This window comes from Gymnogyps californianus, unplaced genomic scaffold (assembly GCF_018139145.2).
Source record: "Gymnogyps californianus isolate 813 unplaced genomic scaffold, ASM1813914v2 HiC_scaffold_67, whole genome shotgun sequence".
Classification (NCBI taxonomy): domain Eukaryota; kingdom Metazoa; phylum Chordata; class Aves; order Accipitriformes; family Cathartidae; genus Gymnogyps; species Gymnogyps californianus.
Window position 1 is genome coordinate 300,323 of NW_026114460.1, and position 21,123 is coordinate 321,445.

A 21,123-nucleotide genomic window follows, 5' to 3' on the forward strand; every position below is an offset into this window, starting at 1 on the left:
CCCGGTGGGTATAAAGGGGGCTGCTCCCGGAGGCAGGGGAGCATCTGGGGGAGAACCTCGGTGCTGCTGGGCAGGAGTCTGGCGAGCACTCACCAACGACCTGTCCTGTGTCCGCCGTGCAGCGGAAGGCCCCTGACGGGGGAGAGGAGGGTGAGGGCAGAGGATCCCCACGGTCCCCGCAGCCGGCGGCCGGGCGAGGGGGCTCCCGGGCAGCGGGTGGGATGGGCCGGACGCCTGCTCCAGCCGGCGGGGCTCACAAGTCCGGGCTGCTGGGGAGCTGCTGGCCGGCTGTGGCCTTTGCAGATGGGAAGTGCACAGCGTGGGTTTTCCCTGGGCCGGGGTGTTTTCCCGGGCTTGCGGAGTGCCGTGTCCCACCCTGCTCGAGGGAGCAATGAGCAACGGCTGGGAAGGCAGTCCGTGGGGCTCCCGGAACGGCCCCCTCCATCCCGCAGGCAAGATGGGGTTGGGATGCATCCACCCTGCCCTGTCTCCCATCCCTCTTCTGCCCCGCAGGACACTCTGCCTGCTCTTGGTCAGCCTGGAGCTGGCCATCGGCTTCACTCTGGCTGCTGCGGTGCTCTACGCCTCCTGGTTCGACCCCGAGCTCTTCTACCGCCTGCTGTTGCGTGTGCTGTGTGAGGAGACCTACGTCGACCTGGCGTATGCACTGGGAAAGATCCTCCCCGTGGTCAGTGAGGGGCTACTGCCCTTTTGACCGCCCCCCTCAATAAAGCCTCTTCTATCTCCACCTCCACGTGCTCGGGCGTGTTTGTCGGGGCGCAGGGAGAGGGTCTTGCCCCGCGTGCCGGTTCCCGCAGCCCCTCGAGGCCAGGCCCAGTCTCATCGGCTAGGCACTGGGTGCCACCACCCTGCCTGCCGCAAGCCAGGTCCCTGCGTGCCAGCCTCGCCTGCCCTCTCTCCCTCCGTCCCCGGAGGATCCATGATGCTGTGTAATCAGGTGGAACCACCGTCTTCTCAGGCCATGGTAGTTTTTTTACTCCAACTTTTTGGCAACCGTTCAGCACCGTGGGTGCCGTTACCCACCTCCTCCTGTGCCAGGCGGTGGCATGGGCTGCGCTCTGGGCAGGAAGAGAGTGTTGGGAGAATTTGGGGAGTTTTAACAGTGAATTAGAGCAGGGAATTGCCTTTTTGCACTCGGGCGTTGCCAGCTGCTGATGGCAGTGACCTGCGGTGCTTCAGAACAGGCTCTAGTTCCACGGGGGTGAGTCCAGAGGCAGTGGTGCTTTAAGCGCTCCCCCCGAAAGCCAGGGTGCAGGTGCTGCAGACAAGCCCAGAGACCCGGGCTCGTCCCTCAGCCCCTTGTCAGGCTCCTCAGCCACCTCCCGGGCGTACGGCAGCCTGCAGGACTGAGCTGTGAGAGCGCTGTGCGCAGCCCGCTGGGGCGGGCATCAGGGAGCCGGGCGTGTGGGTACTGCACGGAGCCCTGCGGGACTGGCCCGGGAGCGGGGACCCCAGTGCTGCCCGGCTCCCAGCGCTGGGATCAAGCAGCCCCGTGTGCAGGTCCCTTCAGGCTGGAGGACCACCCCATGCAGACTGCCCCCTCGACAGTTCTGCATGAACACTGAGTCCTAGCGCAGAGCCAAGGAGTGCCTCTGCGTCAGAAAACCCAAGGCACGACCTGTCGGAAAAGGGGCCGACTTGGAAAGCGCTCACAGAGTCTTTGCCAAAAAGGCTGTGAGCACTCCCCGATGAGTCCAGGGAGGCCTCTGAAAGGCCACCACCAGTCTGCAGAGCCACAGTGCAGATCGACGTCGGGTCCTGCCTGACCCCCTTGTTTCCAGCTTGCGTGCCCTCCAGGCCAGCCTGGAGGTGGAGTCCGAGCATGCCCGGAGCCAGCTGCTCCCTGCAGTGGCCCACTTCCACCCGGCCTGGAGAACGAGCCTTCCATCGCTCAGCAGCTTCCACGGGTAGACTGATGCCCAGCCACTTCCCGTGCAAAAGCTAGCTGACTTCCCTAAACCCCCTCTTTTCCCTTTTTACTGCTGGGCAAGACATTAGATGGCATGGACTATCTCTTTGGTTAGTTTGGGTCATTTGCCTTGGGAGGGGGTTGTGTGCCCTCCCAACCTCTTGCACATCCCCCAGGCTATTCACTGGGGGAGCAGACTGAGAAACAGAGGCAGCCTTGGCGCTGTGCAAACACTGGTCAGCAACAGCTCAAATGCTGGGGGGTTATCAATGCTGTTTTGCTCACAAATCTAAGACCCAGCACCATGAGAGCTGCTAGGAAGAAAAGTAACTCCATCCTTTGCGGCCCCCGGGCAAAGGGCATTACTCTCGGCACCCACTCGTAGCGCACGGCGGGAGGAACCGCGGGCACCGTGTGTCGGCATCTCCCCGCGGGGTTTGCCTGTCCCGCGGCCGTCCGGCTGCCACAGCTCCCCAGCCCAAGCCAAGGAGGAGCCAGGCTGCACATGTACTCCCAGCAGGCACACGCAGACACTCACAGACACGCGTGTGCACCACGAGTGTGCACATGTGCACGGACAGCCACACCGCGTGGGCTCCAGCGCCGGGCTCCAGCTTCCAGCCCCCATTTGGATCCAGCATCCAGCCGCGGTGGGAAACGACAGCCCAGGATGGGAAAGGTAAAGACCAGCCCTCTGCTCTAGCCCAGGCAGAGCCCGTGCTTGCAGGCTCCCAAGAGGAATGGGGTCTCTCACTTGCTCAGGGAGCGGCGGCTGCCAGCACGCGGGGGGACGCCAGGAGGAAGGGGGGGACACGCGGCAGGCAGGCAGGCAGTGACCCACGTGCTTCAGCTGTGGCCCTTTGAGTGGTTGCGTGCAGCGGCACTGCGTTGCGGAGTTGGCAGCCTGGATCGCTCCAGCCTCCATCCGACAGGGCCTTTCCCCTGGGCAGCGAAACCATCTCCCCCCCAGATCGCAGAGCTGGAGAAGCGGCTGGCGCAGCTGGAGGCGACGGTGCGGTGCGAGCCCGAGAGCCAGGTGAGGGGCCAGGGGCTCCTGCCCTGCCACTCTCCTGCCCCCCATCCTGCCCCACTGATGCAATTTCCTTCCCCACAGCACCCGCTGTCGGTCGGGCTGAAGGGCACCAGCCTCATGGTGAGTCAGGCAGGGGCTGGGGGGCACGCAGGGTCCCTTTCCCCCCACCCCGTGCCCAGAGCACTTGGGCGGGGCAGTCCCAGGGTGCTGCCGTGTCCCCCCTCACCCTGCTCTCCGTCCCCAGGAGACCCTGCAGCTCGTGCAGGCCAAGGTCAACGTCCTGGACGTGGCCGTGCTGGACCAAGTGGAGGCCCGGCTGCAGGTGAGGGGGGGACGGAAGGAGGGAACGGCACGCTGGGTGTCACGGGGCCACGGGAGAGCCAGGGGACGGCCCTGGCCGAGGCTGTGAAGTTGGGGGTGGGCACTGCTGGATTTGGGGTCTCACATCTGCTCCCCCCTCCCCAGAGCGTCCTGGCGAAGGTGAATGAAATTGCCAAACACAAGGCAACTGTGCAAGATGCCGACACTCAGAGCAAGGTAAGAGCTGGTGGGGAGGGCCCCCCAAAGGCAGTGCCGGCATGGCAGGATATATGGACCCCCCCACTTCTTGTCCCATCCCATCCCCCAGATCCACCAGATCTATGAGACGATGCAGCGCTGGGACCCCGTGGCCAGCACCCTGCCCGACGTTGTGCAGAGGCTGGTGACCTTGCGGGACCTGCATGAGCAAGGTGAGGGGCTGGAGGGGCTGTTGGGGACAGTGGCATGGTGTGAGCGGGAGCATATCGAGTGGGGGGGCACCGCTCCCCCCCCCAGCCCTGAGCTTTCTCCTCCCTCCCAGCCACACAGTTCGGGCAGGTCCTCGTGCACTTGGACACCACGCAGCAGGAGGCGGCTGGGGCTCTCAAGGACAACAGCGTGCTGCTGGCGGAGGTGGGTCCCAGCAACAGCCGGTGGGGTGGAGTGGGGTCCCCATCCTGCCCCCCCTGCTCATCCCCTTCCCCACTGCCCCCCCCAGCTCCAGAAGACAATGAAGGAGAACCTGGCCATCGTAGAGGAGAACTTTGCGGAGATAGACGCCCGCATCAAGCGGCTGCAGAAGTGAGAGCACCCTGGAGACCCCCCGCACCGGGCATCCCTGCCCCCCCCAGGCCCTGTGACCCCCTGGGAATCACTCCCTGCCCCCGCAGGTACCAGCCCCTGCTTGTATATACCCTGGCTCTGCCCCGCTGCAGAGCATGGGGGCTGGAGGGGTCCTCCCCACCCCTCCCTTCCCACCTCGCGGGGGGGGTGTCTCTGGGCCCCCCCGATTTACCCCAATAAACAGCTCAGCTCCACACGCATGCGTGTCGGCATCTCCTTCGGGCTGTGGGGCACAAGCGGGGCCCAGCCGCGGGGTTTTAAATCCATCTTTTAGGGGTGCCTAAACCCCCCAGCCCCCCTCGCAGCCTCCTCCTTGCCCGAAATCCAATCGCTCTGTTGGAAAGCTGTGACCCACGGGGGGAACGTCTCCTTGTTGCCACCCGTGGGGCAGGGGGTAGTGTGTGTGTGTGGGGATGGGGACGACCCCGAGTGGGTGGGGCCGGGCCGGGCCAGGGGCGCACGGCCCCCCCAGGCTGGCGGAGATGATTCTTGGTGGTCCTGGGGGACAGGAAGGGGGGGCACCTCGTTTTTGGTGAGGGAGAACCTTGCGCTAAACTAACCCTGAGCAGATGCGGCCCCAAGGCTGAGGTAACGGGGGGCAGCGGGACCCCCCAGCCTGGGGCGTGGGCAGTGGGGAGGGAGCCCCGGGTGCGTCCCCTAGCACCAATGCTGTCGCCCCAGTGTGGGGGCTTCCCTGGGGTGGGGGCCACCACCGGCAAGGGTGGGTTTGAGCCCTGGGGGCAGTTGCCGGGCCATGATCTTGGGGGGATGGCGGAGACGTGGGGGGATGGCTGCCGGGCCGGGAGCACGCAGGACGCGGGCCAGGCTGAGGCACTGAAGGCCACCTTTGCTTCCGTCTCGACCGGCCCCACCGGCCGTCAGGAATCCCCGGTGCCAGCAGCCGGGGAAAGGCTGGCGCAAGGCAGACGTCCCCTTGGCGGAAGAGGATCAGCTCCGGGAACACTGCAGGCCCTGGGCATCCCGAAGGCACGGGCACAGGGGACCCCACCCCATGTAACCCAGCCTGTGTAGCCCCCCTGGGTACCCACCCGTGTGCCCACCCCATGTAACCCAGCCTGTGTGTAGCCCCCGTGGGTACCCACCCGTGTGCCCCCCCATGTAACCCAGCCTGTGAGCACCCCGTGGGTACCCACCCGTGTGCCCCCCCATGTAACCCAGCCTGTGTGTAGCCCCCGTGGGTACCCACGTGTGCCCACCCCATGTAACCCAGCCTGTGTGTAGCCCCTGGGTACCCACCGTGTGCCCCCCCATGTAACCCAGCCTGTGTGTAGCCCCCGTGGGTACCCACCCGTGTGCCCACCCCATGTAACCCAGCCTGTGTGTAGCCCCCGTGGGTACCCACCCGTGTGCCCCCCCATGTAACCCAGCCTGTGTGTAGCCCCCGTGGGTACCCACCCGTGTGCCCACCCCATGTAACCCAGCCTGTGTGTAGCCCCGTAGGTACCCACCCGTGTGCCCCCCCATGTAACCCAGCCTGTGTGTAGCCCCCGTAGGTACCCACCCGTGTGCCCCCCCATGTAACCCAGCCTGTGTGTAGCCCCCGTAGGTACCCACCCGTGTGCCCCCCCATGTAACCCAGCCCGTGAGCACCCCCTGTGGGTACCCACCCGTGTGCCCCCCCATGTAACCCAGCCTGTGTGTAGCCCCCGTAGGTACCCACCCGTGTGCCCACCCCATGTAACCCAGCCCGTGAGCACCCCCCGTGGGTACCCACCCGTGTGCCCCCCCATGTAACCCAGCCTGTGTGTAGCCCCCGTGGGTACCCACCTGTGTGCCCACCCCATGTAACCCAGCCTGTGTGTAGCCCCCGTGGGTACCCACCCGTGTGCCCACCCCATGTAACCCAGCCCGTGAGCACCCCCCGTGGGTACCCAGGGCAGCAAGGCCCAGCTCGCTAGTTAGGGAGTCCCCCACCCACAAAAACACCCCCACACCCCTGTCAGTGCCCCCTCCGCATGGCAGCACCCCCAAGGGCATCGGGGTGTCGCAGTGCTGTCCCCATCCCCCGGGCACCCCCTGTCCCCTCAGGGCCCAAGGCACCCCAGAGACCCTACAACAAGGTGCAGCATCAACTATTTTATTATCTGTGCAGCATCCGTGGGTCCGTCATCCTCATCCTGGTCCCCATCCATCCCCGTCGTCCCCATCCTGGTCCCCCGGCAGGTCAGGGTCCTGGTTACCCCTACGGGCGTCCGCAAGGGGCAGGGGGACTGCTGCGGGTGGGGGGGCCAGGTCTAACACGGTCAGGGAGCTCCAGACCAAGCACAGGTTGGCCAAGGCATTGGGTGGCTCTGCCAGCTCCTGCCACAGGCACCGCAGCAGCGGGGACACAAGCTGGGGGGAGCGAACCTGGGCCCACGGCTCTGCCGGAACCCCCAGCCAGGGGGATCCCTCCTCCCAGCAGTGCCCCCCGCCTCCCCAGGGTGCCCCCCACCTCCCCAGGGTCATCCCCCCCAGTGTCAACCACACATGGTGTCCCCAGCCTCCTGAGAAACACCCTTCTCCCCAAATGTCCCTCCATCCCACTCCCAGACTCCCTACCTGACCCCAGCATTCCCTGCTCCCCCCATCCTGAGGGCCCCCCCCAGCCCCAGGGTCATCCCCAGCCCCCAGACATCCACATCCCACCCCCACAGCACGGCGGGTGCCTGGGGAGGCACTGGGAAGAGCCGGCGCCGCCACCTCGAGGTCCCGCTGGCCCTCGTCCCCCCTCCAGCTGCTGGAGCTCCTGGCCGGTGTTTTCCAAACACCGCGCCACGACACGGTTCTGGGAAGAGGAGCCGGACAGAGGCACTGAGCCCCTGACACAGCCCCGGCCGCCGCGGCTGGGGGACACGGGCAGAGGAGGGGACACTGGCCTGCATGCCGAGCTGCTCCATGGTTTCCTGCAGCTCCTGCTGCTTCTTCCCCTGCGTGGGGAAAGGAGGGGTCAGGGGCTCGGGTCTCGCAGCCCCAGCCCCCGGGGACAAGGGGACCACTCCACACCTACCAGACACCGCAGCAGCTGCTTGTGCCTTTGCGACTCAGCGGAGCACTGGGCCAGGCGCTCCCAGAGCATGCAGAGGTCTTGGCCCCCCGGGCCGGGGCTCGCTGCCCTGGCTGCTCCCACCCCCGAGCTGTGCCCATCCCCCCCGGGCTCCCTGCCCCTCCGTGTGGGGACACGCCGGGGTGCACCGCGTGGCCCGGGCTCCCACGCAGGTCCTGGACACGTCCCCACAGCCCCCCGGCCGCCCCTAGGGCTCCCTGAGCCGGGAGGGGAACCTGCCCCGAGGGGGGCGTGGGGGTGCCGGGGGACCCTACTGCCGCCCTCTCCCTGGGGACAGGGCGTGCTCCTCGCCGGGAGCACGCGTGGGATGAGATGCCGGGTGAGCCGCGGGAGATGGCGGGGGCAGCCCCCGCTCTCAGCCCGGCCCGGGCACGACCAGCAGCGGCCGCGACGGGGGAAACTCTTCCCAGCTGCCGGAGCTTCCTCCGGCACGGAGCCGAGCTGGGGGTGGGGGCTGGCGGCCGTGGGGGGGGCTGCCGGCCGGGTGCCCATGCCCGTGGGTCAAGGCTGGCACTGCGGGAGCCGGCGGCCGATGGGATGGGGGATGCAGCGGGATGGGGAGCGGGGGATGCAGCGGGTGGGGATGGGGAGTGGACCCCGGGGAGGAGCGTGTCCCAGTGGGGGGTCCTGGGGGGCTGCAGTGGGCTCACGGCCCCCGGCCTGGCCTTGGCTGGCAGAGGGTTAATTTGCCCAAGAAGCTGCGAGGGGGCACGGCCGGAACGGCTGAGCCGAACTAGCCGAGGGGACAGTCGAGACCACACTGACGGCACGGCCCCCTTAAGCCACGGCAGCCCCGCAGCCCCGGGGCGGTGGGAGAGGGCGCGGGTGGGGCCCCCAGGATCTGGGGGCCTGCGGGAGGGGCTGGTCCTGGCCGGGCTGTGCAGGAACGGGGGCACCCCAGGGCTGCCCCTTCCCGGGGCTGGGGCCACGCTCCTCCCCAGGGGGTCCAGCCCTGCCCCGGCCCCATCTCCCCCCTCACTGCTCGGCCCAGTGCCCTCCCAGTGCCCCCACCCCGCCATGCCCCTGCCCGTGCCCCGCCCTGCTGCAGAGCCCTGCTCTCCCAGTCCCTCCCAGTCCCCTACCCCGGGGCCCTCCCCAGCGCCCCGCCTCTCCCCGTGCATCCCCGCCGCTTTTGCCAGCGGCTGCTGGGCGCATCCCCGGCCCCCTCGCCAGTACACGCCCGCTCCCTCCCCAGGCCCCCGGGGCATCCCCGGTCCCCTCCCCGCTCTGCGGCCGCTCCCTCCCCAGCGCAGCCCGGTGCCTGCCACGCTGCCCTCCCCAGTGGCTCCGGTGCCTCCCCCGGGCCCCAGCCCAACATCCCGGGGCATCCCCCAGCCCCATCCTGCTGCACGCCCCGCTCCCTCCCCAGGGCTGCAGGGTGAGCCCCCTCCTCGGGGCACCGGGGGCTCCCAGCCTCCCTGGGGCTGTTCCCAGGGCTCCTCACCCCGCCTGGTACCCACCCATGTGACAGGGACCCCTGGGGACAATAGCGGGGGGGACATGAACCCCCCCAGGGCAGGCAGCCCAGCAGGGCACAGCCAGCTGAGAGCACAGGACCCAGCCAAGGGACCCCAGTCCCACGCAGCCCCCCAGCCCCCCCAGCACAGCCCCTGTGCCAGCTGGCAGCAGGGCCGGGCAGCCAGCCCAGGCTAGCTCAGCTCAGCTCAGCCAGGACCCCCCCTCCCCTGGGGATGTCCCCCCAGGTCACCGCCAGGCAGATTGTGCTGGGACAAGAAACGAGGCCAGACTGGAAAGAGCAATTCCAGTGAACAGCACCGCGGTGTAGCAGACAGAAGGCACAGGGACCAGTATGCCTCGCCCTCCTCCTCGCCCCCCATGCTGTCGGCCCCCACCTCCTCGTAATCCTTCTCCAGGACAGCCATGGGCTCCCACGCCTCCGAGAACTCCCCCTCCTCCATGCCCACCCCCACGTAGCAGGGCACGAATGCCCGCTTGGCGTACATCAGGTCAAACTCGTGGTCCAGGCGGGCCCAGGCCTCGGCCACGGCCGTGGTGTTGCTCAGCACGCACACAGCACGCTGCGCCTTGGCCAGCTCCCCGCTGGGCACCGCCGTGGGCAGCTGGTAGTTGATGCCCACCTTGAAACCGCTGGGCCACCAGTCCATGAACTGGATGCTGCGCTTGGTCTTGATGGCGGCGATGGCGGCCTTGACATCCCTGGGCACCACGTTCCCACGGTACAGCAGGCAGCACGCCATGGCCGTGCCGTGCCGCGGGTCGCACTTCACTGTCTGGTTGGCTGGCTCGAAGCAAGCGCCGGTGATCTCCGCCACCGCGAGCTGCCGTGGTAGGCCTTCTTGGCCGAGGTGATGGGGGCGTAGGTGTAGACACAGCCGGGACAGCTGACCCAGACTGGCCAAAGGAATATTCCACACCGTAGGACATCACGCCCAGTATATAAACCGGGGGGAAGGCTGGCCGGAGGTGGATCGCTGCTCGGGGATCGGCTGGGCATCGGTCAGCGGGCGGTCAGCAATTGCATTGTGCGTCACTTGTTTTTTTCTTGCGTTTATTTCTCTCTCTCTCTCTCTGTTATATTCCTTTTCATTACAATGATGATGATGATGATGATTCTAATATTATATTTTATCTTGGTTATTAAACTGTTCTCATCTCAACCCACGAGTTTTAGGTTTTTTTCCGATTCTCCTGCCCCATCCCACCGGGGAGGGGGGGGCGGACTGAGCGAGCGGCTGTGTGGGGCCGAGTTGCCGGCTGGGCTTAAACCACGACTCTGTGGAAGAGCAGGAAGCCCTGCAGCCCCGTGCACGGGTCAGTCTGGAAGAAGGGAAGAGAAAACAAGAGCGATCTGTCAGCAGTTGTGAATTTAAGCTGCTACCGAGTTGCCCAGGAAGGCAAATACTCAGCCCAGGATCTCGGGCCTTTGGGGACTCTTGGCTCGGGGACGCAGGCAGGGGCAGGCACCTGCCCGAGCGCCCCAGCTCCGCTTCCAGCCACAGCGCCCTGTGCATCGGCACGAGCGGCCCTTGGGAAAGGGGCCCCTTCCCGCAGGGACTGGGGGACACTCGGCTCCTTCCTGCTGCAGGAGCCGGCCCGTGCGGCGCCTGCGCCCAGCACGACCCAGGCGCTCTGCTTTGGGGACGAGGAAACCCACGGTGCTTTCCAGGAGCGTGTTTGGGGGTCCAGAGCCGCCATCCTGGGGGCACCGCTTGGGCAGGAGGCTGGCAGCCATCGAGGTCTGCTGGGCACCAGCACTCCCCTCCCAGGGCATGCGCTGCCCCAGCACGAGTTAAACCCTTGGCACTGCTGCTCATAAGCAGTTGGTCAAGAAGGCCCAGAGCCGGATGGAGGAGAATCCTCACATGACCCTGAAAAAGGGATGAAATACGGGTTTGCCAAGGGCACAAAGGAGCCAGGCTCCCCCCAAGCCCCATCTCGCCCCCAGGCACGCTCCACCCTCGGGGCGCAGGTCCTGGGCTGGCAGCTGCGGTGGGCTTGCAGGGTCCTGAGGCAGGGGATTCAGCCTGTGGGGAGAGGAAGGGGCTGACCCTGATCTCCACTCACGGGATCCAGACCCCCCAGGGAGCCCCGACCTGCTGCAGGCTGCCAGGCTGACAAGAACCATGAAACGCACCCGGGCCCTGGAGGCACAGCCTGGCTTCTTGTTGCCGCCCCGGTCCCACCGGAGGGTTCCCCTTTCCCCACCGGCTGCGGCGGCACCGGCCCCACCCGGGGTTGGTACCCACCAGCTTGCGGATGTGGTCACGCACCGGGTCAATGATCTCCTTCCCGATGGTGGGGTGCCCACGGGCGCAGTTGTTGGCCGCATCCTCCTTGCCCGTGATCAGCTGCTCGGGCTGGAAGAGCTGCCGGTACGTCCCCGTGGGCACCTCGGCTGTGGGGAGAGCCGGCCCGTCCCGTCAGCACCGGGCACCCCATTAACAGCGGGTGCCCCGTTAGCCCTGACACACGGGCATGGGCGCCTGGCCAGCGGAACCCCCAGAGTAGATTCTAAGTATTCTAATGAGACAGTTCATTTGAAGGCTAAGTTAACTCCACAATACTGCTGAGTCTGTTGCAAAGTTCTCTAAGTGAAGTTGATTAACGACTGTCTGTCTGCATCCTCCTTCAAGATGCACCAGCTATACCGGCCTCCAGACCATCCTGAAGTGATCCGCCGTCCTTTTGTAATCCTCTAGATACATACAAGATAAGATTACTTCACGTGTGACAGCTTACGCATTACAGCAGCAGCAACTCCAGCAGCAGCCTGGCTCCTGCTTGCTCCTGGGCTGGGGAGCTGTGGCAGCCGGATGGTCAAGGAACAGGCAAACCCCGCGGGGAGACGCCGACACGCAGTGCCCGCGGTCGCTCCCGGCCGTGCGCTACGAGTGGGTGCTGAGAGTGATGCCCTGTTTCCCCGGTACCCGTGGCTGGGCCCCACATCAGCTCTTGGCGGCAGCCCCAGGGAGGTGATGGCCGTGTCACAGTGGGCAGTGGTGGCTGTGTCACTGTGATGTCACCTTGGGCCTGTGACACGGGCGCCCCGGTGGGTATAAAGGGGGCTGCTCCCGGAGGCAGGGGAGCATCTGGGGGAGAACCTCGGTGCTGCTGGGCAGGAGTCTGGCGAGCACTCACCAACGACCTGTCCTGTGTCCGCCGTGCAGCGGAAGGCCCCTGACGGGGGAGAGGAGGGTGAGGGCAGAGGATCCCCACGGTCCCCGCAGCCGGCGGCCGGGCGAGGGGGCTCCCGGGCAGCGGGTGGGATGGGCCGGACGCCTGCTCCAGCCGGCGGGGCTCACAAGTCCGGGCTGCTGGGGAGCTGCTGGCCGGCTGTGGCCTTTGCAGATGGGAAGTGCACAGCGTGGGTTTTCCCTGGGCCGGGGTGTTTTCCCGGGCTTGCGGAGTGCCGTGTCCCACCCTGCTCGAGGGAGCAATGAGCAACGGCTGGGGAGGCAGTCCGTGGGGCTCCCGGAACGGCCCCCTCCATCCCGCAGGCAAGATGGGGTTGGGATGCATCCACCCTGCCCTGTCTCCCATCCCTCTTCTGCCCCGCAGGACACTCTGCCTGCTCTTGGTCAGCCTGGAGCTGGCCATCGGCTTCACTCTGGCTGCTGCGGTGCTCTACGCCTCCTGGTTCGACCCCGAGCTCTTCTACCGCCTGCTGTTGCGTGTGCTGTGTGAGGAGACCTACGTCGACCTGGCGTATGCACTGGGAAAGATCCTCCCGTGGTCAGTGAGGGGCTACTGCCCTTTTGACCGCCCCCCTCAATAAAGCCTCTTCTATCTCCACCTCCACGTGCTCGGGCGTGTTTGTCGGGGCGCAGGGAGAGGGTCTTGCCCCGCGTGCCGGTTCCCGCAGCCCCTCGAGGCCAGGCCCAGTCTCATCGGCTAGGCACTGGGTGCCACCACCCTGCCTGCCGCAAGCCAGGTCCCTGCGTGCCAGCCTCGCCTGCCCTCTCTCCCTCCGTCCCCGGAGGATCCATGATGCTGTGTAATCAGGTGGAACCACCGTCTTCTCAGGCCATGGTAGTTTTTTTACTCCACCTTTTTGGCAACCGTTCAGCACCGTGGGTGCCGTTACCCACCTCCTCCTGTGCCAGGCGGTGGCATGGGCTGCGCTCTGGGCAGGAAGAGAGCGTTGGGAGAATTTGGGGAGTTTTAACAGTGAATTAGAGCAGGGAATTGCCTTTTTGCACTCGGGCGTTGCCAGCTGCTGATGGCAGTGACCTGCGGTGCTTCAGAACAGGCTGTAGTTCCACGGGGGTGAGTCCAGAGGCAGTGGTGCTTTAAGCGCTCCCCCCGAAAGCCAGGGTGCAGGTGCTGCAGACAAGCCCAGAGACCCGGGCTCGTCCCTCAGCCCCTTGTCAGGCTCCTCAGCCACCTCCCGGGCGTACGGCAGCCTGCAGGACTGAGCTGTGAGAGCGCTGTGCGCAGCCCGCTGGGGCGGGCATCAGGGAGCCGGGCGTGTGGGTACTGCACGGAGCCCTGCGGGACTGGCCTGGGAGCGGGGACCCCAGTGCTGCCCGGCTCCCAGCGCTGGGATCAAGCAGCCCCGTGTGCAGGTCCCTTCAGGCTGGAGGACCACCCCATGCAGACTGCCCCCTCGACAGTTCTGCATGAACACCGAGTCCAGTGCAGGCCAATCCCTGTAAGCATGTCTGAGACTACTCAGGCTCCAGCAGCCGGGGACACATTTACACGGAGGCCGGCAAACGTTATCACCCACGGACCACTAGACCCCCCAAGCCCCCTCCCTTCCTCCCATGACCCCGGTCTCCCCCTCTCCCCAGGCTCCCATCCCTGGTGGCACCACAGCCCCGTGGCCCCTGTCCCCACAGCCCCGTTGCCGGTTGCACCCCATCCCATGGGGCCCATTCTAGCGATCTCGTAGCCGGTGGCCCCCTTCCCAAGGCCCTGTCCCTGCTCACCCCACAGCCAGCGGCCAGCACAGCCCCGCCTGCTCCCTGCCAGCTTCTCCAGCCGCTCGCAGGTTTCGCTGCCCAGGGGAAAGGCCCTGTCGGATGGAGGCCGGAGCGACCGAGGCTGCCAACTCTGGAATGCGGCGCCGCTGCACACAGCCGCTCAAAGGGCCACAGCTGAAGCACGTGGGTCACTGCCTGCCTGCCGCGTGCCCCCCCTTCCTCCTGGTATCCCCCCGCGTCCTGGCAGCCGCCACTCCACGTTTCAAGGTCGGAGTATTGAGTATCCGTATTCCACGGATAAGGAACTGGCTGGATAGCCCCGTCCAAAGAGGTATAGTCAATGGCTCCAAGTGGAAACCAGTACCGAGTGGCGTCCCTCCTGGGTCTGTACTGGGACCAATACTATTGAATCTCTTCATATTCATACAGCCACTGACACAGACAGTGGGACTGAGTGCACCCTCAGCAAGTCTGCAGGGGACACCAAGCCGAGTGGTGCAGCAAACCTCATGAAGTTCAACAAGGCCCAGAGCAAGGTCCTGTACCGGGCTCAGGGCCATCCCCAATAGCAGTACAGACTCGGGGATGAATGGAGTGAGAGCAGCCCTGCGGAGAAGGACTCAGGGATCCTGGTGGATGACAAATTGGACATGAGCCGGCCATGTGCGCCTGCAGCCCAGAAAGCCAATCGTGTCCTGGGCTGCATCCACAGAAGCGTGGCCAGCAGGTGGAGGGAGGGGATTTTCCCCCTCTGCTCCACTCTCATGAGACCCCACCTGCAGTACTGCATCCAGCTCTGGCCTCCTCAGTACAAGAAAGACATGGACCTGTTAGAGCGGGTCCATAGGAGGCCCACAAAAATGATACAGACGTGGAGTCTCTATGGATCGCCACAAAAAGAAATAATTTGCAGTTTCGCGATTAACTTTCGTATTGGTTTGAGTTGGTTTCACTGAGTGTTATTACTTTTTTTTCCCTAAAATATTGAATCCTTGTGCTTGTTAGATCCCATGGAATGTTCTCCTGGCTTTTCTTTTGTTTCTTGGCAAGTCAATGAAGAGGGGATATTTGCTACCTAATTTGGGGGGAATTTCACATGCTTTCAAAGGAACACTTGGAATTTCCAGAGGTTGGCTTCGCGGTACACCAATTATCTTCTGAGAAAAGCTGACGGAAATATGGCCCGAGTTGGAGATGACTGAGAAAGTTCTTACTGCCATTGCTACAATACCGCACCGTTCATCCCAAGGTGTCAGAAATCCCTGATGTAAAAATTATGAGATCTGAAGACAGATGGCGTGGCTGACCCGGTTCCATTTACCGTCACTCACATCACGTGGCGCTAACTCACTCCTGCCTCTGCGTGTAGTATTTTGTGAAGGCAGTTAGCGCTTGGCAAGAAATCTCTCGAGCATGAAAGCAGAGGAGTTTCCTTTCAATCACAGAAAGGGGAGACACGTATCCTAATCTTAGCGTTTGGGTTTAAATTAGGTTTCAAATCCCTGGATTGTAAATCAATGTCTTTTGACAGTTTTTAGCTGTGATTTTTATCAGTGGCGGCAATAGAGGAGATCATCCCCCCATCTGCTTACAGGGACCTGCATCGGTAAATACCTGGAACACTTTGCAGAGTACCGATCTTCAAATGCTCTCTTAAGCCATCATAGCAGCTATCTCTACACGTTAGTTGAAATAGATATAAATGGCCTCCTAATGTCAGGTATACTAATTCCCGTTATTAATATTTCTAAGTACTTGAGTTTGGGGCTTTGCTATCCAAGGCAGTGGCGGGTTTTGAAGACTGCTGTTCTATTCCCTGTGAAGCAAATACAACAGGCGTTCTCCTGAGCACTGTCGGGGCTCTCCATTCTTCACGAAGAATAGTTGTTCCCTAAGTAACTTATCTGCAGCTTCTTAGTCTTGGAAAGAACTAGAGAGTGCCCAGCAAGAGAGACCCAGGTCAGATGAGAGGATCCACACCAGGAACTGGATGTGCCTCCTCTTCGTTTTAATAATCGTGAGGTAACTTCATACATGAGAGTCATCAGTACCATATTTAGACAAATAAAGCATCGACGCTTGTACATTGTTCAGTGGTACTTTTACTCAGCTTTGAACTACGCTCCGTCCATTTGCCGTTCTGCTCCTTGGCCCTGAGGACTGACTCACGGTAGAGGTTTGAGCAAGTCAGGAAAATGCTCATGCCATTAGAACAGCGAAGCATATGCGAATACGGTAGGTAATGCCTGCACCGTGTTTAGCGTTTCATTGAAAAGCACGTACACCAGGCTATCATTAGAGAAGAATTGCCCCCTTTTTGTCCATTTACTGTTTCTGTGGTCCTTCTGAAGCAGGGAATTACCAGGAACTAAACGTACGCTTCATGAAATGTAAGCGGTCATTTCCTTTTCCCTGTGGTGATACCTACAGGCGGCCTTTACCCTGAGGAAGGAACAAAGAGTGGCATAGGAGCAGAACTATTCCCTCTCAGTTCAAAAGATGTAAAAATCCAATGGCTCGGTTTTAGAACGGAAATCCACTAAAAGCATACGGAAGAAAGGGCCGAGATCATGAAAGCCTGTGTAGCTGCTGAGCCTCAGCGAAGGGGAGAAATTCTGCTGCAGTATTGGTAAACTGAGCAGTGACCCAGTCAGGAATAACCGCCTTTGCCCGCTGATCCAAGTGCTCTGGGCACGGGGTGGGGGGAAAGGGACCCTGCGTGCCCGCCACTGCTCCCCAGGGCAGGGGTGATTCTCACCTGGATCTGCTCCACCTCCCTGAACAGCTCCTGCACCTCGTGCTGCAGCCGCTGGTACCGCTGCTGGGGCGTCTCTTTGGCACCAAGACCCTCGCCGAGCTGCAGAGGGAGGAACGTGGGGGTCAGGCGGGGGCTCACGGCCTGCCTGCGGCACCAGGCACCCAGGGCAGGGGGGGCTGGGATGCTGGTATCCAACTCCCCTCAGTGCCTGCCCACACCTGCGCAGAAAGGCAAGAAAAGGGATTGAGCAGGGAGAACAAGCGGGTGAGGCCCTCGCCAGCCAGGCAGGAGCAGCCTCATGTGCCCAGGAACCTGCCCCTCACGGGGGACCTGAGACAGACCTGCTGGGGGGACAACCCAGCAGGGCAGAAGCAGCCCAGGAGGCTCCTAAGTGCATCGACGACAACGGCCTCCTCCAAGTGACAGAGGAGCCAATGAGGAAAGGGGCTCCGCTGGAGCTCCTCTTCACCAACAAGGAGCTTGGGCTCCTTGGGGATGTGGAGCTCAAAGGCAGCCTGGGCTCCAGTGACCACGACATGGCGGAGTTGAGGATGCTGAGGGCAGGGAGGAGGGGGCTCACAGCCCCGGCCTTCAGGACAGCACACTCTGGCCTCTTCCAAGGTCCGCTTGCAAGAGTCCCCTGGCATCGGGCAACGGAGGCAAGAGGGGCCCAAGAAAGCTGCTGGATGGTCAAGAATCCCCTCCTCCAAGCTCCAGAGTGCTCCGTCCCAACGAGGGGGCAGTCAGGCTAAAAAGCCAGGAGGCTGCCTGGGTGAAGCCCAGGCACACAAAGGAAGGAGGCAGAGGCTGGAGCAGGGACAGGGAACCTGGCAGGAGGAGAGACATTGCCTGAACAGCCAGGGATGAGGCTAGGAAAGCCAAAGCCCAGCTGGAACTCAACCTGGCCAGGGACGTCCAAGGCAACAAGAAGGGCTTCTGTGAGCACCCAGGTGCCGGAAGGAAGGTGAGGGGGAACGGCGGCCCGGTGCTGAAGAAGGCGGGAGACCCGGCCACGCAGGACGCGGGCCAGGCTGAGGCACTGAAGGCCACCTTTGCTTCCGTCTCGACCGGCCCCACCGGCCGTCAGGAATCCCCGGTGCCAGCGGCCGGGGAAAGGCTGGCGCAAGGCAGACGTCCCCTTGGCAGACGAGGATCAGCTCCAGGAACACTTAAGGAAACTGGACATCCCGAAGGGAACGGGCACAGATGGGATGCACCCGCCAGGGCTGAGGGATCTGGCTGTTGGCATTGCAAGGCCACTCTCAATAATCTTCGACGGGTCACGGTGACTGGGAGAAGGGCTGGAGGGCTGGAGGAAAGCAAACGTCTACCCCATCTTCAAGCAGGGCAAGAAGGAGGACCCAGGGAACCCCAGGCCCGTGAGCCTCGCCTTCTTCCCTGGGAAGGCGATGGAGCAGCTACTCCTGGAAACCATTTCCAGGCACGTGAATGACAAAAAATCATCAAGAGAAATCAGCATGGCTTCACCAAGGGCAAGTCATGCTCGACCAACTCAATCAACTTCTACAAGTTGAGTGGGGACGAGGGACCGTGCACTGGGGTGGCTCACATCCCCACGTGCTCTGGACTCACAATTTCACACTCCCCAGACTTGTAGCCTGTTGTCCTGGGCTTGCTGATGTTATCAGAGGAATCTGGAAGAGGAAGAGCAGGGTGTCACCCCAAAACACCCAGGGCGGCTGTGCCCTCCCCGGGGTCAGCTCGGGGTCCCCACAGCCCACCCTTCCCTGAAGCCCCTGGCTCACCCACTCCCTCGGTGCTCAGGTGCTTGTCCTTGAACTTCTCGTAGGTGGCGTTCCAGTCGATGGTGAGGTGCTCCACGCTGGAGCTGGTGAGCTCCTCCTGCACACAACGCTCGGCATGAGGGACGAGGCAGCCTCGAGGGTTTGTCGGCAGAGCTGCCGCCTCCCCGCACCGCCAGCGGCCGTCTGGGGCCGGGGCTGGGGAGAGGACAGACAGAAATGGGGGCGGGGGGTGAAGGCGGCCCTGTCCTCCCCAGGAGAGGGGCGCAGCCCCCAGGGACTGACACGCAGGGACTGAACCCAGCCAAGGGTCTGCCAGGGCAGCCAGAGCTGTCCAGGACATGGCACCTCCCCAGGACCTGAAGCGCTTTCGGGGAGCCCCAGCACGCTGCGGTGGGACAAGAGGGGGTGAGAGCAGCGGGAGCAGCGCTAACAGCGTTAGGGGGGGCCGTCCGGCTGCGGGGAGGCAGCGGTGAGCGCCCGTGAGCAGAGCGCAGGGTTACGGCGGCCGACGGACGGGCTCTTACCAGCTCCTTGCGTTTCCCCAAGGTGAGAAAGCCAGAGCAAGGTTAGGAGGAGAGGGGGGAGAGAGAGACAAAAATCGCCTTAGAAGGTTTGTCCCACGCACAAGTAAATATTGTTAATGTCACCAATGCTGAGTTACTGCGTTCCTTTGATCTTCCAAAGGCAGTTTGCCTTGAATTCTCACCAAAGAATAATGTTCTAGCATTACCATCACCCATGTCCCTGCGCTGAGGCTGCTGCCGACCTGGCCCCCCCCGGCCCCTCGCCAGGGCTCAGGAGCCAGGCGGGACGTGGGGGCCACCAGCACGGAGGCGAGGACAGCGGCGGGGGTAGAGGCTGCAAGAGTGGGGGCAGCGGCTGGCTGGACCCCTCGGCCGGGCACCCCGGGGCAGCCAGGGCTGGGGGCAGCCGGGGCCACGCTGGTCAAGGTGCCCAGAGAAAGCGTGCAAGCAGGATGCGGCTGGAGTCTGGGGGCGACGCGGCCGAGCCCCCGCTCTGATAACCTCCCTCCAGCTCCGGCTCTTCTTTTCCCCCCGGGGGGGATGTGAGCAGAGCCCCGGGCAGGACGGGCCCCCATGCAGCAGCCCAACGCCTCCTGGGTCCCCGGGGCTCCTGCGGGTAGGAGGGAGGGATCGGCTGCAGTTTGGGGGGGCCAAACCTCGATGCCGGTCCCTGGAGGGGCACGAGCTGTCCCCTGCTTAGCAGCCGGCCCCGTGCTGTGCTGGCAGCAGGGATGGGGGCTCAGCCTGGCCCCTCTCGCCTGCCCGTGTCCTGCCCAGCCCTGCAGTGTGCTGCAAAGCCTGGCAGGACGGGCTGAGGTAGGATGGCAGCGACCGGCACTGGGCAGCACCCCTCTGCACAGGTAGCATCACTGCCGGGGGGCACCGCTCTATTCTCGGGCACCATTTTGGCATGACCAAGGCCTGACGGGAGCAACGTTGGCTGGAAACAACCCGTTTCAGTGTGTCTTGCTGCCCTGGCTCTTGCAAGGGATCTCTTTGCCCCCCTCAGAATTGGGGGCCGGGTGCCCGGCGTGCCCCTGCCCCACGTGCAGTGCACGGTGCCATGCCAGCCCACATGTGGTGGGGCCGTGCCGACCCCACGTGCCCCACAAACGCTGGCTGCACCGCGGGGAGAAGCCGGGTCTCGCCTCCGTGCCACCAAGGCCCAGCTCCCCCTCCCCGGCTTGGGTCAACCGGGAGCACGTGCTGGTGAAGCGGGGCCCGGGGGGCACTGAGCAGCCGTTTGGGCTGTGATCCCCGAGCACCCGTCAGCTTGCAGCCTCATTGGCAGAGCCGGGGGTCACCAGGCAGCCCCTGGGTGCGCCCCTCGTGCCGTGCCGGCCTCGAGGATGGGCCCCCAGTGTCACCCCACGTCAAAGCCACCGCGTGGCAGCCCCACGGAGAATGACCACGGCCTGGGAGTGACGGGCTCTGGCACGGGGCTGCTCTGCGGGACGATGACGCCATTTGGAGCTGTTTTATGGGGGTGAACTCGCCTCAACAGGCCCCCCTCGGCCTCCGTGTGCTGCCCAACGGGCACTGCCCGTGCCCAGCCAACGGGGACGGGGGGCTGGCCAGCGCTGCTCACGTCTGCTGCCCTCGGCCGCGTTCTGCAGGATGGGGATGCCGGGGATGGGGACGCCGGGGATGGGGATGCCCACCCTGCGTGGGGTGGGGGCTGTGCCCTGCCCTTGCTTCATGGCCCCCCAAAGGGCTGCCAGGCTGAGAGATGGGGGTGCCCTGTTGCTGGGACATGTCACCGTGGGGGGGACGTGGTACTGCGGGGGCGCGTGCGGGGACATGAGCCCTTTCCCTGCCATGGTGCCGGTCCCCCTGCGCCGCACGCCTGCGGGATGGGGGCACGGGCACACTCGCTCGCCCCCACCCCACGGCACGGCCCCGGCGAGGCCTTACCAACTCGAACTCGGCCTGGTCATCCTCGGACACATCGCTGCTCTCATAGACCTCAGGTTCGTTCCAGGCCTGGGGCGCAAACGGCCTCTGCTGAAACCCCACCTCTCCTCGGCTGCTTATTATCCCTTTGTGATCAAATACCCCACAATTGCCCCAAACACCTTCAGACGCCGCCTCAGCCCACAGACACCCGTGGCACCTACCTGCCCCCACACCCCCATCTCCCCAAAGACTCCACGTCCCTTCTGGACACCCCTGACGTCCCCAAACACCCCACTTACTGCCCCGTCCCACCAACACCCCCAAATGCCCTGGGCCCTTACAGGCACCCCAATTCCCACCATCGCCCCAAATACCCCAGCTACTCCCAACCCCCCCCAGAGATGCCCGTTGCCCCCCCCAGACAGTCCCCAGCACCTCCCAGCTCCCCAAACACCCCACCTACAGCCCCAGCTTCCTCAGACCCCCCCCGCACACCCCAAATGCCTCCGATCCCCCACAGGTGCCCCCTCTTAACACCTTCCATTCCCCTCACACCCCCAGACTCCCCAAATGCCCCAGTTACTCACCCAGAGCCCCCG

The 21,123-nt window shown here is 64.2% G+C and overlaps 2 protein-coding genes and 1 pseudogene across 2 annotated transcripts; 1 reads left to right on the top strand and 2 right to left on the bottom strand.

The window, feature by feature from the left end:
- Positions 1–457: 457 nt before the first annotated feature.
- LOC127029069 (dynactin subunit 2-like) lies at positions 458–4,318 on the top strand. Its single transcript, XM_050914724.1, has 8 exons — positions 458–688; positions 2,901–2,966; positions 3,045–3,083; positions 3,208–3,285; positions 3,429–3,500; positions 3,592–3,694; positions 3,805–3,896; positions 3,982–4,318. Exons 1-8 carry the CDS (start codon positions 458–460, stop codon positions 4,066–4,068), a joined length of 768 nt encoding a protein of 255 aa, XP_050770681.1. The 3' UTR covers positions 4,069–4,318.
- Positions 4,319–6,239: 1,921 nt separating this feature from the next.
- LOC127029070 (tubulin alpha chain-like) lies at positions 6,240–11,398 on the bottom strand (annotated as a pseudogene).
- A 2,661-nt stretch (positions 11,399–14,059) lies between these two features.
- On the bottom strand, positions 14,060–18,578 carry LOC127029077 (dynactin subunit 2-like). Its single transcript, XM_050914729.1, has 4 exons — positions 18,105–18,578; positions 17,932–17,993; positions 16,339–16,437; positions 14,060–16,022 (listed from the first exon to the last, which is right to left on the bottom strand). The coding sequence occupies exons 1-4, from the start codon at positions 18,442–18,444 to the stop codon at positions 16,005–16,007; spliced, it is 519 nt and encodes a 172-aa protein (XP_050770686.1). The 5' UTR covers positions 18,445–18,578; the 3' UTR covers positions 14,060–16,004.
- Positions 18,579–21,123: the final 2,545 nt, after the last annotated feature.

Coding starts and splice junctions, on each gene's coding strand:
- LOC127029069 (XM_050914724.1), top strand. CDS start 458: ATGGGGTTGGGATGCATCCACCCTGCCCTGTCTCCCATCCCTCTTCTG. Junction 3,084..3,207: donor TGAAGGGCACCAGCCTCATG/GTGAGTCAGGCA, acceptor CTCCGTCCCCAG/GAGACCCTGCAGCTCGTGCA. Junction 3,897..3,981: donor ACAGCGTGCTGCTGGCGGAG/GTGGGTCCCAGC, acceptor TGCCCCCCCCAG/CTCCAGAAGACAATGAAGGA.
- LOC127029077 (XM_050914729.1), bottom strand. CDS start 18,444: ATGTCCTGGACAGCTCTGGCTGCCCTGGCAGACCCTTGGCTGGGTTCA. Junction 17,994..18,104: donor CCTGAGCACCGAGGGAGTGG/GTGAGCCAGGGG, acceptor TTCCTCTTCCAG/ATTCCTCTGATAACATCAGC. Junction 16,438..17,931: donor AGTCTGGGGAGTGTGAAATT/GTGAGTCCAGAG, acceptor CTCCCTCTGCAG/CTCGGCGAGGGTCTTGGTGC.